Raw genomic sequence first — 14,526 nt, 5'->3', positions numbered from 1 at the left:
TTTGAAGGACACTGAAACAGTTAGAAAGTGAAGACATAATCAACTCCCTGGGGTGCTTCATTTCTGAAGCTAGATCCCTTTTAACTTGGACAGTAGGAAGGTTGTTAAGTGGATGTAGTCAGCCTATTACATCTAATAAAATTGAGAAGGCAGAGATAGGTGCTATTATTAGCTGTAGGAATGGAAAAGTGTGCTGATTAATAATGTATTTTAGAAAATAAATCTTTCATTTCCAACTACTGCAATGCTACTGCACATTTTTTTGCAGTTGAATGTTACTGGCAGTACTTTGTTCTGGTAATTCTGAAAACAAGAGATCCCAATGTTGTTTAATTATCTAAAAACAATATGTGATTGGCACACAGAAGTAAATTCTGCTGTTGGCTACCTGATGCAATGAGTGAAGGTCTGTTGTGTGTGCAGTGTGGGACACAATGTGCCTCTCTTTTTAAAGAGTGGTTGTTGGGAACCTAAGTCATTCCTTTCAATCTCCTTTTATCCTGCAGGAGTTCAGCTTAATCCTGTTTTGTTTTCTGCTGTTTTTAACTCCAGGAGATCTTACAGGGAACGCCCTTTGAGGCCAACTCTCTGTGTGTTAACATTTCTTGCTCAGTGGAAAACCTCTGTAACAAAATATTGACTTCTCTCAGCTTGTAAAAGCTGTTCCTTTGTGTTTCCTCTAAAATTAAAACCATTTTCTTGGTCAGTTTTAAATTGCAACGTTTTTGCAGTTGGAGTAGACTTAGGAAAGTTTCAGGGTATTTTTGAAAAGAAAAACAATACTAGAAAAAATGCAGAATGCTTCCATCGTCCATGACCTAACTACCTGAACTTGGCAAAAAGAGAATACCTATCTTTAGTGGCATAACTGAGGCACTTGTTTGAGAGCAGTGTTTTGCACAGGACAGAAATAACTACTTTTCCTTGTTTTAGTGACGTTTGAGGACAAAAGAAAAGCAAACTATGAGAGAGGAAATGTGGAGCTGGAAAAACGTCGTCAGGTCCTGTTGGAACAGCAGCAGAGAGAGGCAGAACGTAAGGCTCAGAAAGAAAGAGAAGAACAAGAACGAAGAGAGAGGGAACGTCAGGAGCAGGAACGGAAAAAACAACTTGAATTGGAAAGGCAGCTGGAGAGACAACGAGAGCTGGAAAGACAAAGGGAAGAAGAAAGGAGGAAAGAAATAGAAAGGCGGGAGGTTGTTTTCTTGACATTTTTTTTTGTAGTGCTTTAAGGAATGTGTGTGTGCGTGTGGTGTTCACATGATGGAGCACTCAGGATTTGGGCACTGACTTCGACTCGTTCTTGTTGAGTGTCCAAAAGCAGGCTCTCTTGGAGAGAGAATGGCATTTGTGTCTGAAAATATTGCGTCCATTATAAATGGACCAAGTGGTGTTGTAAGTCAACAACTTTGATTCTTCAAAAGACAGATGAGACTTGATGGATAGATTTCTTAGATTTAATAAAAAAAAAAACATCCTGTATTCTAAACAAGACTCTACTGAATTCATAATTGATAATATTTTGTTGTTTGAACTTCAGGCAGATTTGCTTCTAGATGGTGTCTCAGTGTGTGTGTAAAGCTTTCATGTCTTAGGTAGTTCTGTGAAATACTCTAAAGAGGTTAAGAATAATATCTCAGTGTGTTCATTTATGGTCAGTTTTCTAAGCTAAATAGATTTTTTTTTTCTCTCTAAATTATGCATCTTTCTTCAAATTGCTTTACTTCATAAGGGATAGGAGTGTGGCGTAAAGAATCTTAGAAGAGCACTTCCTCCATTCTTTGATGCTGAAGTTTACAAGATCATTTTGAGAAAAACAATACGTTGTTTTGCTGTTACACTATTTACAAGTGGAGCACATTATATTAAATCATGATCTGAGGGTTCTGTGTCTGCATGGTGATTTAAAGCAATGTAACTTCTTTATAGGCAGCAAAACAAGAACTTGAGCGCCAGCGGCGCTTGGAGTGGGAGAGAATTCGTCGCCAAGAACTTCTTAATCAGCGTAACAGAGAACAAGAAGAAATTATCAAGTTGACCTCTAAGAAGAAGAGCCTTAATCTTGAATTAGAAGCTCTGGTAAGATGCACATTTTACTGGCCAACTTGAAATGAAATGCAATATTTTGAAGTATGCAAATCTTAGAATATAGAATTAATGGTTTGCTAGGAGTTTCACTCTGCTTTGGATGAGCAATCTAAACCAGATCTTTTTGAGTTCTTCTAGGGAATTGATTGTGTAGTAATATGCCCACGGATGTAGTGGAGAAAGGTTTTGTTGCTATATGTAGTGTAATTACTCTGATTTCTTTCTAGACGGACAAACATCAGCAAATCTCAGGCAGATTGCAAGATATTCGAAGCAAAAAGCAGATTCGGAGGACTGAGCTGGAGGCTTTAGATAGAAAATGTGACCAAGGAATTATGGAAGTCAAGCAACTACAACAGCAACTTCAGGTACATCACTTTCCATTAAGCTTTCAATTCTCCTTTGGTTCCTGTTTTGTTTCAGTAATTTTATGTGCTCCAACAGGGAGGAATAGTGTTATCAGTTTGAATCTGCAAGGCTGTCAACATTGCAGAGGCTTTTAGGTTTATTTGTGGTGCTAAAGAATTGATTACATGTACTACAGCAAGCTGGTAGTTGAATGGAGAAAGTAGTCAAAACTTTTTTGAACTGATAACAGTGACAACTTTTTAATTGTTACTTTGATGGTTCCAGTCTCAGTTTTTTGTGAGGATTTTTGTTAGACTTGAGGCAGTCAGTAGAATGGCTTAGATTGGAAGGGACCTTAAAGCCCATCCACTTCCAGCCCTCTGCTATAGGCAGAGTTGCCACCCACCAGCTCAGGCTGCTCAGTGACTCCATCCAACGTGGCCTTGAATATCTCCAGGGATGGGGCAACTACAGCTTCTCTGGGCAGTCTGTGCCAATGCCTCACCTCTCTCTGAGCAAATAATTTCTTCCTAACATCTAACCTAAATCTCACCTGTTTTAGTGTAAAGCCATTCCCCTTTGACCTATCACTATTAGAACATGTAAAAAGTCGGTCTCTCTGTACTCATTTCTGGGACTGCCACAACTAAAGTTCAGCACCTTGCACATGGCATTGTTGAACCTCATTAGGTTTTCGTGAGCCCACTTTTCGAAGCTGTTCAGGTGTCTTCCTTCTGTTGTGTCAGCTGTGCCACTCAGCTTGATATCATCAGCAAATTTGCTGAGGGTACGCTCTATCTCATTGTCTTTGTTGATAAAAATGTTGAAGAACATTGGTCCCAAGATGGAGCCCTGGGGGACGCCACTTATCACTGGCCTCCACCTGGACACAGAATCATAGAATGGCCTGGGTTGAAAAGAACCACGATGATCATCTGGTTTCAACCCCCCTGCTATGTGCAGGGTCGCCAACCGCTAGACCAGGCTGCCCAGAGCCACATCCAGCCTGGCCTTGAATGCCTCCAGGGATGGGGCATCCCCAACTTAATTTATAAACTCAATTTAATTTTTAATAATAAACACAAATAAATAAATAATAAACACAATTAAAATTGTGTTTTATAAACACAATTTAATAAATCTGTTAACCTCTTTTTTTCCAACTGTGATAGGATTTAAGGATTAAAAAGTATTTGATATTAATGCTGTTCATACAGGGAGTAGAGAAGTAGTTTTTCCTCTACCCTATAGTGATAACTTGCATCTGTGTTTCATTAAAGTGACTTGAGGTTATGTTTGAAAATTTTGGCATGTGAATATACAAACAGTATTAAACATTTGTTCTGCTCTCTTCAATATCTGCAGGAGTATCAGAATAAGCTAACCTATTTAGTTCCTGAAAAGCAGTTGTTAACTGAAAGAATTAAAAACGTTCAACTCGACAGCACTCAAAGTAAGTGCCTGCAAATGAATTCTCTGTGGTTCACATTGCTGGGTTTTTGTCATTTTACGTCATACTGTTTAAAAAAAATAAGCTGTAGGATATAATGGGGTCAATCCTACCTTTATTTCAATATATTTTCAGGGAGAGCCACCTAAGAATTGTTGTCTGCATTCCGTTACTTCTGCCACGTTGTAAATAAGGAACAAACAAGCACATTTTTGTGAGAAACAGATTTTGCTTCAAACTTCATTTATGCAGACTGTACAATCCCCAGATTCTATGATCCTTATTACACAGTGTTTTTGATAGCATTAAGTCAGGGAGGTTCATTAAAAGTTTACACTCATCTTTGTATCAAAGGACACTGCAAATTCCTGCCTTCAGAAGCTTGCTGTGAATTGATCTGATGTGATATGAAAAGCTATTTGTAAAGTATTCCATATTAGATGTAATGCCCATATGTGTGAGGTAGATGTTGGCCCCCCTACTTTGTGCTGTATGCAAACAAGAGGGTAAGTCAAAGGATTTTTGTAGGGAAGGATTTTGGGAATGTATGTATGTATATTGAGGAGGAAATAAATTGATGAGAACAAAAATCCTTGTGAAGTTGCTTATCTTTCTTCTCATGCAGATGCTGGAATTGCTTCAGTGCAAAAGAAGTCTCTAGAAAAGGAAGAATTATGCCAAAGACTTAAGGAACAATTAGATGCCCTTGAGAAAGAAACTGCTTCTAAACTTGCTGAAATGGATGAATTTAACAGTCAGCTTAAGGTACGTGTGTTCTCTAAATGCATACAGTAAGTGTATTTCTTCCACCATGTCTAAAGATTGGTGGAGCTTCCAAAAAGGTCTTCCCAACTTTCAGTGTCACCAAAGAATTGCCAGAAGTCTTGTAGCACAAGAAAAATTCATTTAAAGCTACTGCTAATGTACTGAAGTATCAACATCTTGCTGATCATTGCTTTGCATGAGTTGACTGTTGCTCACTCTCAACTTTTGCTTTGGAATGGAGGTTTCTTAGGCTCTTGATGGTTCTTTTCTTATGGGGTTACACATTATTTTTATGGGGCTACAATTTTTGAATCGTGGAGTGAACATTTAATACTTGTTGAAAGGAATGTGGGGTTTCATAGTACATTGCACAGGATCCAGTAGCAGACTTAGGTGTTGCTCTGTAAGTCAGCATAGGCTGCTTCTTTGAGGATGAGGTGGTAAATGTCGACTGCTGGCCCTAAAACTATTTTTGTTTCAGCAGCAACTCGTGATGTACCTAAAAATGCATACAGTGCTCAGGCATGCATCCACTTAACTTTATTTCCTGGCTTACTCTCAGTGGCAGTGATGTGAACTGTATTCCTACGCAATGCATTTATGCTGGGCCAATGCGAGGGCTCTACACTCGCCATTGAAAAGAACAGGGATTGAATTTGTAAGCATTTCTAAGAGTTTCTTTTCTTGGAAAAAGAACAGGCTGCATGAAACATTAGTGGTGTGCGTTTTTAGTTACTTGTATGCTTGCATGGCTTGCTGTGTTCAGTGGCTGCATCCACTGTTTAGTCTTCCCTAAAATATGTTTTTCGAAATACAGTGCAAAGATTAATTAGCTTTTTATCTGCCTTATCTTACAGTGTGACAGTATGGATGATTCTGTTCTTCAGTGCCTTTTGTCTCTGCTAAGCTGTCTCAACAACCTCTTCCTCTTACTTAAGGTTATTTTCTAATCTTTGGCTCTTTTGCTTTTTGAATTATTTCGCATTTTTTTTCTCTGCTCACCCTTTCTGTTTGGATATATAACTTACGTTAAAGAAATTTTCCCACAAGAAAATCAGTAGTTCTGCTCTTTCTGCTAGCTTTTAAATCCTCATAAAGATGTACAGTTTTGTTTACCTGCTTAGAAAGCCAAACTGCAAAGGGATGATAGCTATTTCATTTCTTAATGGACTGTGTTTAAGTTGTTTTACTCAGCATTTTAGTTAAGGTAACATCAACAAAAAGAGCACTGTCTAAGATGGAAGTGGTGTCTTCTCCCAGCTTTCCATCTGTTGCTCTCTACGTGTCTCACCATGCCTATGTTCATACACCTGAAGCTGGGAATCATAGAATGGTTGGGTTGGAAGGGACCTCAAGGATCACAGAGCTCCAACCCCCCTGCCACAAGCATGGCTGCCAGCCTCCACTTTTAATACTAGACCAGGCTGCCCAGGGCCCCATCCAACCTGGCCTTGAACACCTCCAGGGATGAGGCATTCACAGCCTCTTTGGGCAGCTGTTCCAGCACCTCACTGCTCTCTTGGTAAAGAACTTCCCCCTGACATCCAACCTAAATCTTCCCTCCTTCAACATAAACCCACTTCCCCTTGTCCTGCCATTATCTACCCTTTCAAAGGGTTGACTCCCCTCCTTTCTGTAGGCTCCCTTTAGGTATTGAAAGCGTACAGTGATGTCACCCCCACAGCCTTCTTTTCTCCAGGCTGAACAAACCCAGCTCCCTCAGACTGTCTTTGTAGGGGAGTTGCTCCAGCCCTCACGTCAGTTATATGGAGTCAGGTATATGAATTCTGAGTTTGAGACTGAAGTGGTATCAGTGCCCAGATGATGACTTACGGCACAACAACGGCCATGCTTTGAAACCTCCAGATTAACCCCATACTAAAGCTTGCTTCCTGTTTTTCCTTCATGCTGCTTTTGTCTGCTGGTGTCAGAAATCTGGCTTGGGTTTTTTCCTTCTAAATCAAAGAGATGAGAGTTTGTTTCCATAGTAATCCTCAGTTTCTATGTAGCATGAGAAAATATTTTCAGCTGTGAATACATTTGGGGAAAAAAAACCAGAAGCAAATGGATCTGTTTGAGACTTTCACTGACATGGAAATTTTGTTACCTTGCCCTTTTCCTAGGAATTGCTCAGTATTTCTCAGGCATTGTGGTTGTTCTTGGCAGTGCTTACTGTGGTGGGAACAGATCACTGATAACTGCTTCATTTGCATTTCATATAGATACAGAAAGTCAGAGTACACCTGTAGCTCAGTGTGTGTCAGTAGGATGCCTTACAGTAGTGTGGCATCTAACTTTGTACTGGGACAAAGTAAGTTCTTGAAGTATTTGAATTACTGCTGGTTTTGTTTCCTGTAAATGTAATTATCCCGAAGATCCATGCTCGTGTTCTGTGAAAATGTCCATAATCAGAGGGAGATGGAATAGGAACTGAAGAATGTGCCCCATAAAGTAGAAGTTCATAGAGGAAGAAGGCAGTGTGAGTGTGTTAGGCTCTAGCTGCCTGCAGTGGTAAGCCTGCTGGAGATGTTTTTAAGGTTTTTGATTGAGTTATGGAAGTGATCCTTCCTATTCTGCTCGAATAATTTCAGTCTTCCATTTGCATGCAGCAATTTGTAGTTGTATTTTACAATTGGGAATGAAGAGAAAAGCAGAAACATAGCAAAGGGGAGCAAAGGGGAGCACTGGGGATGTATTCTCAGCTTTATGGTATTGTGTTGGCTTTCATTTGAAGCCTGTCTCTTCAACAGCCTGTTCTGTGGTTATTCAAAGTGTGCTTCATTGTCGTCTTTGTCCTTACATAGTGTTGTATTTAAACATAAAGTTTTATCTTTTCCTGTTTCCTGTCACATTTGTTGTTTCCAGCAGGTGTACGTCTGAAGGGCTCTTTGAAAGCCTAAGTTCTATGAAAAGACTTGCAAACCTGCCAGCTGTTTTCAGTTTGTTTGACTCTGCAGTGACCTTCAAGGACTGTTAATAACTCAGTATTACGTTGTTCATTTGTATGGATAAAATAATACTTTGGTTCACAAAGTGTTACAGTGCTTGGGTGCTTCTCTCAAAAGATTGGTTTCATTTCTTTTGATGTACTTTATTATGTTTCCTTATTAGGACCTGAGAGAAAGCTACAGCACGCAGCAATTAGCCTTGGAGCAGCTCCATAGGATCAAACAGAGCAAAATAAGAGAGGTAGAGAAACGAAGAGCTGAACTTGCGCAGAAAAAGCGGCTGGAAGATGAGGCTACAAGGTACCATATCTTAAAATGTGTCAGCAGTTTTTAAAGCAAAGGAGTGACATGGTGTCTTTAAGACACTGATTTTAATAGACAGGAAGTATAATAGGCAAAAATACATCATATAGGATCATAGAATCATAGAAAGGCCTGGGCTGAAAAGGACCACAACGATCATCTGGTTTCAACCCCCCTGCTATGTGCAGGGTCGCCAACCAGCAGACCAGGCTGCCCAGAGCCACATCCAGCCTGGCCTTGAATGCCTCCAGGGATGGGGCATCCACAGCCTCCTTCGGCAACCTGTTCCAGTGCGTCACCACCCTCTGGGTGAAAAACTTCTTCCTAATATCCAACCTAAACCTCCCATCTCAGTTTAAAACCATTCCCCCTTGTCCTATCACTATCCACCCTCATAAACAGCCGTTCCCTCTCCTGTTTATACGCTCCTTTGAAATATTGGAAGGCCACAATGAGGTCTCCCCGGAGCGTTCTCTTCTCCAAGCTAAAAAACCCAGTTCCCTCAGCCTTTCTTCATAGGAGAGGTGCTCTAGCCCTCTGATCATCTTAGTGGCCCTCTGGACCTGTTCCAAGAGCTCCATGTCCTTCTTGTGCTGGGGGCCCCAGGCCTGGACGCAGTACTCCAAATTGATAATTCCTTATGTTTTCTACCTTGTTTTGTTACCTTTGAACAGTTCTTAAATATTTCCTTAAAAGCATTTCTTGAGTAGTTGCTAGTTCTTTGTCATGTATATGAATTCAGTTGTGAGATAGGTACTTAGACAGTAGGAAGGACATTGACTTCTTAATTCGTTGAATTGTTCAGGTTGGAAGATGCCCAAATCCAACCCAATGCTCTAAAGATGCCCAAATCCAACTTGAACCCACTCCACCATGCCCACTGCCCACAGTGCCACATCCCCATGGTTCTGGAACACCTGCAGGGGTGGTGACCCCACCACCTCCCTGGGCAGCTGTGCCACTGCCTGTGTTAATCTTAGGAACTCAATAAGTGAGCCAGTTTTGAACTGTAAGTTTGATTCCTATTTTAGAAGGAGGACCAGGACATTAAAATACGTCTTTGAGCAAATCATTCATGTAGTCCTGGTTCATGTATGAGGTGCTGGTTTTACATTGCTCAGCTTGTACTGAGAAGTCAAGCTTTTCAGTCCTTGCCTCTTGCTTTCTCATCTCATTCCCAAAAAGTGTAGTTTCTCTTGTGTTGCTGACTGAGAAGCAGTAGTTTTTGGGGTTTTATATTTGCTGTCCTGAGATGCCACTGTTTTTCTCCTCTCCTGACTTTCTGCTGTCAGCTACCCATTTTATGCTTAGTAGCTGAAGAGTGTGGCAGCAGTGTGGCAATAAACACTGAGTAGATGCTGAAAACAAAGAGTTAAAGCAACAAAGATAACATGCAAAGTCTATTCCTATATTTATAACAGGGTGTAATTTTATTATTCATCCATTTGGAAATCTTTGTTTTCAGTCATGGGGCTTGGCAGATTGCTGCCGTGGTGGACAGCTTCAAGCCACCTGTATTAAATTCATGGACAATGTCTTGCTTGTGTGTAGGTGAGCAGAAGTGTACGTGGAGGCAGGTATCTCTGTGGCAGTCTCCCTGTCCTAAGAATTTAAATCCATTTATTACTTACACGTGAGATATCCTGGCACTGTTGTGTAAATAAAGCAGTCTCCTGTAGAAGAGCTTATTGTCCAGAGAGAAAAGTAACAGATATCATAGATTCAGGCTTGCCTGCAAGTTCGCTTACAAGTGAAGTTGATTATTCTGTGAACAGAATCTCTTTCAGTTTTAGATGAATGTTCTCCTACCCCTCTCTCGTTTTCTTTTTTTAAGGAAAGCAAAACGGGAGAAAGAGAACCGATGGCAGGAAAATATCCGAAGGGAAGAGGAGGAGAAAAAGAAACGATTAGAGGAAGAGAGAATGCAGGAAAAGGCTCAGGAAAAGCTCCATGAAGAGGAGGAGAAAAATAAGCAAGCCGGGATCTTGAGAGAAACAGAACAACGACAGAGGCAGCTGGAGGAAGAGAAAAGAAAGCAAGAACAAATGGCAAAAGAAGCTGAGGAGAGGCGTAAGCAGAATGGAGAAATAAAGAAGACAAAAGAAGTCACCACCTCTCACGAGACAGAGAAACGCACTGCTAAATTAAACACAAGTGAAAAGTTTGGAGATCTGTTGAAACCAACAGAGGGTAAAAGTCTTAAGCCACCCTGGACAAATGAAGGTAATCTTAGTTACATTGTTGCCTTGGTTCTTGATTTCCTAAGTCATTTTTCATTCTTGAGGTGTATTAATGTGACACTGTGGCAGACTTACTGCCTCATATTGTAAACAAAACACAAGGTTAGCTGTAGATCATCCTATTGATTTTAGTTTGTCTTTAGCAGTTTTCACCACCTATGGCCCCAATGGCAAATCCTCCAGTGATTGTCGCTAACAAATTGTAGGTGTTGGAAACAGAAATACTGTAGCTTTTTTGTAAGGCCTGATCTTTCTGTCGTTAAAGCAGCAGGCTAACATGGAGGAGCTTTGTCAGATGGTGAGTGGATGCACAGGTAATCCTCAGTGATTTATTAACACTGAAATTGACTTGTTTTTGCACCACTCAGTACCTCTGATTAACAAAAAAAAAAAAGAACTGAAGCCAACCTAACTTTCTTTGTAGGTCTTCAGAAATCCTTGTTTAACAGTATTTTCCTAAAAGATGACTTGACTTTAATTCAGCTTTCATTAGTTCTTGCCAGTTCTCATTAACTGGTTTAATTGCTGAGTTAAGTGAGAACCAACTGGGGTGAAAGATGGAATCATAGAATGGCCTGGGTTGAAAAGGACCATATTGATCATCTGGTTTCAACCCACTGCTACGTGCAGGGTCGCCAGCCACCAGACCAGGCTGCCCAGAGCCACATCCAGCCTGGCCTTAAATGGTGATGAGTTTTCTTATCATTTCAGGCAACACCATCAGTGCTTCAGACTCCAGAAGTTCCGCTGCCTTTGTAAATTACAGAGCTTTATATCCATTTGAAGCAAGGAATCATGATGAGATGAGCTTTAATACTGGAGACATAATTCAGGTGAGATTTGCCATTTGCTACTTACCTTGTCACAAAACAGCTCCCTTCTTCTGACCCTAAGAGGAAACAAAAGAGGTTGGCGTTGTTTTGGCTTCCTTTTCAGATATAATTAGCTGTCTCGTTTAACTGCTCCTGTCTTATTATAGAAATACACCAGCAGCCACCACCTCCTCTTCTGCCCCCAGTCTCAACTAAACTAACTGGCTGCTGGGTTTTGATTAGCTGCTAATTTTAGCCTGTTTTTTCGTACTCTGCCTTTGATGATGCATAGCACTATGGAGGCTTCCGTATTGACATAGAAGTGTAGCACAAATGCTCCACACTTAATCATTACAGTAAATAGCAACATTTTTGGATGCATTGTGAATAAAGTTAATTGGAGGCCCAGCACATTGTGTCTTTTATTAAAAATTAAAATTTCTGAGAAATATTTGGGCTTCCTCACTTAAGATCAGCACAGCTCTTAAAACTGCACCAGTTTTCATGTGCTGCTCAGCTAGTCAGCCTCTGCTCGTTGGCCACGCAGTCAATAAAATGCAACACAACGCATCATAATTTTGGCAAGCCAGAATTGCTCCTGGTGTCACCTGTGGTCCCTCAGTGTCACGTGGTTTGTGCCCCATTTGAAGGAGCACAACACCTGAGGCTGTCTCTGCTTGCCTTCACAAGTCACCGAGTTGGTCTGTTACCTGGGGAGGAGCTGCTGGAGACACAGTACTACTGCATTGCCATCAGTGTGTAAGCAGCTCAATTCTGGTAGGAGGGAGAACTGCAAATGCAGACCCTGTGAGCGCTGCTCGTGCTGTTTGGCCTACCACTGGGTGCTGACGTATGATAGATACCCTGTTGTTTCACACTGCAAATTGTGTTTTCTTTGTATTTATCCTCCTGTCCATAGGTTGATGAAAAAAATGTTGGAGAGCCTGGCTGGCTTTATGGGAGCTTCCAAGGACGTATTGGTTGGTTTCCATGCAACTATGTGGAAAGAATACCAGAAGGAGAAAAAGCTTTATCTCCTAAGAAGGCCTTACTTCCTCCCACAGTATCTTTATCTACTACCTCAGCTGCTTCAGAGTGAGTTTTGTTATATTTGTGTTCAGATTGCTTGTTCAAAGTTAAGGTAATGTGCTGCGTGGTGTCAGTCAGTGATACAGAAAATAGAAGAGAACTTAATGAAGAGCCTATTGGAAAGTCATAGTTTGCTTATTTTAAGTATTTGATAGGCTTTTCTTTCATTGTGTAGCATGTAGAATAACCTGGGTTGAAAAGCACCACAATGATCATCTGGTTTCAACCCCCCCTGCTATGTGCACAGTCACCAACCACCAGACCAGGCTGCTCAGAGCCACATCCAGCCTGGCCTTGGATGCCTCCATGGATGGGGCATCCACAACAGTAGCATTGCTTGTTCTGTATCTGTATTTTAAAAAGTAGTGATTCTATATGAAGTGCTTTTAAAATCAAAAGTGCTGTGTGTTTATTATGTCTGTTTTCAATTTGCAGACCACTTTCACCAAGCAAATCTGTAGAAGAGTCGGATTACCAGAACGTACATTTCTCCAGCCTGAACGTTAATGCAGCGTGGCAACAGAAGTCAGCTTTTACCCGCACTGTGTCCCCTGGATCTGTGTCACCCATTCATGGCCAGGTATATTGTGTCTTCTGACATTATTCCATCCATCGGTGGTCCGCTGACCAAGAGGACACGTGCAGTATGTTTCTGAATTATGATAGTTTTCACCTGTAATTAAACACGCAAGATGTTTGTAACAGATAGGAAACAGTGGAGGTTGTTTCTTAGTCATTTCTGTAAAACATTGTCCAGACAAAAAGAAGAAAAAATAGCCAACAGTTAGGAATGAACTTGCTTAGACTGCAATAACTGATGCATCTGTGCATGTCTAACGCTCGCACCAGTTAGGGGGAGCGCTAACACATCTCTGCTTCTGTCTTACCAGGGGCAGCCTGTCGAGAACTTGAAAGCACAAGCACTTTGCTCTTGGACTGCAAAAAAAGATAACCACTTGAACTTCTCAAAAAATGATATCATTTCTGTCCTGGAGCAGCAGGAAAACTGGTGGTTTGGGGAGGTGCATGGAGGAAGGGGTTGGTTTCCCAAGTCGTACGTCAAGCTCTTACCTGGAAGTGAGAAGAAAGAGGAGTAAGTGTGACTTTGATTAGTATTTTATTTGGCACTTTGCAGAGAGAGGTGTTCCAGAGTGCAAAATGATTGCAGTGCAGATTCTGAATGCTGTTTGATTTACACCGTACAGTTGTAGGCTTTTATTATTTCATTCTTGGAAGCCAATTAATGTTGGGCTCACTGCTGTGTAAATAAACAGTCTTCCAAGGTGAGTGCTGTGAAAAGTCAGGGGTGGCTGATTATTCATCAGGGTAGTTACTTCACTCTTGTTAATGCTGGATTTGGCTGCACCATTGTGTCTGAATTGTTCTCATCGTGTTATGACGAAAGTTCTTAGAAATACTTCAGAATGAGAGAATTTGGGCAAAAATCTTTATGGATGTGAATGATTTGTGAGTAATACCTTCTAGTTTTGTAGTATGGTGTGCTCTTGGTTGCTGCTTAGGTCTTAAAACCGGTGATACCTGTCGCTTTTTGAAAGGGGAGGGAGCTTTTGTAATGAAAAAATAGCAACTTGGAGACACTTGAGTGAGCTTAGGCTCATCCTAATAAAGGAATGCGTGGGTCAGCATTTTGATTACTCAAACATCCTTTTTAATTTCTGCAGACCAGAAGCTATTTATGCAGCAGTAAAGAAGAAGTCCAGTGCACAGCCCTACCCAGCAGGAGAGGGTAAGAGTGCATAACAGCGTGTGACGGAGCTGAAATATGTGAGACATGTCTGAGCAATTCCTTTAGTGCTTGTCCAGAAAATACAGTGCAAATGCTGAGCTATTATTGTTACGAGAACCCGAAAATGAGAACTAAAGTAATATTCAGGTTGAGCGTAGGCACCTTGGTTTTGGTGGGTTGGATTTGATTTTGTTTGATTGCTTGGTTGTTCAGTTGTTTTTTTTTTTTTTTGCTTTGCTTTGTACAATTGGGTGTAAGTTCTGCAGGCTTCTGCTTATCTGCAGTCTGTTCCAAGTGTGGTAACTCACTGCCAAATTCATGTCTGTAAAACATTGTGTATCCTTCACTCAGAGGTGTGAGCATGAGGCAAGCTGTGATGGCAATCTGTAGGGTAGGTTGTTTCACAGGCTTGCTAGGGTGTTCAGGGGAGGTTTAGGTTGGATATTAGGAGGAAGTTTTTCACCCAGAGGGTGGTGACGCACTGAACAGGTTGCCCACGGAGGCTGTGGATGCCCCATCCCTGGAGGCATTCAAGGCCAGGCTGGATGTGGCTCTGGGCAGCCTGGTCTGCTGGTTGGCGGCCTTGCACATAGCAGGGGGTTGAAGCTATGATCATTGTGGTCCTTTTCAACCCAGGCCATTCTGTGATTCTATGACATGATCCACACTACAGACACTGTGAGGGGCGCTGACATCCAAGATATTTATGTCTGGTGGACTTTTATCCTCCTATCTG

General features: G+C 41.3%; 1 protein-coding gene across 11 annotated transcripts in view; it reads left to right on the top strand.

The window, feature by feature from the left end:
• Positions 1-14,526, top strand: part of ITSN2 (intersectin 2) — a 68,452-nt gene that overhangs the window by 34,653 nt on the left and 19,273 nt on the right. For 8 of the 11 annotated variants that reach the window (XM_015285036.4, XM_015285035.4, XM_046939390.1 and 5 more), the window contains 13 exons: positions 934-1,196; positions 1,930-2,079; positions 2,316-2,456; positions 3,802-3,889; positions 4,512-4,651; positions 5,509-5,589; positions 7,763-7,899; positions 9,737-10,125; positions 10,854-10,975; positions 11,874-12,049; positions 12,479-12,623; positions 12,934-13,136; positions 13,726-13,790. In XM_015285036.4, the coding sequence (XP_015140522.2) occupies positions 934-1,196; positions 1,930-2,079; positions 2,316-2,456; positions 3,802-3,889; positions 4,512-4,651; positions 5,509-5,589; positions 7,763-7,899; positions 9,737-10,125; positions 10,854-10,975; positions 11,874-12,049; positions 12,479-12,623; positions 12,934-13,136; positions 13,726-13,790 (2,100 nt within the window). The remainder of the gene's footprint in view (positions 1-933; positions 1,197-1,929; positions 2,080-2,315; positions 2,457-3,801; positions 3,890-4,511; positions 4,652-5,508; positions 5,590-7,762; positions 7,900-9,736; positions 10,126-10,853; positions 10,976-11,873; positions 12,050-12,478; positions 12,624-12,933; positions 13,137-13,725; positions 13,791-14,526) is intronic. The other 3 variants (XM_419989.8, XM_040698009.2, XM_040698014.2) reach the window with 1 other exon arrangement.

This window comes from Gallus gallus, chromosome 3 (genome assembly GCF_016699485.2).
Source record: "Gallus gallus isolate bGalGal1 chromosome 3, bGalGal1.mat.broiler.GRCg7b, whole genome shotgun sequence".
Lineage (NCBI taxonomy): Eukaryota > Metazoa > Chordata > Aves > Galliformes > Phasianidae > Gallus > Gallus gallus.
The sequence above is the reverse complement of the archived record's forward strand: the minus strand, read 5'-3'. Positions and strand labels throughout refer to the sequence as shown.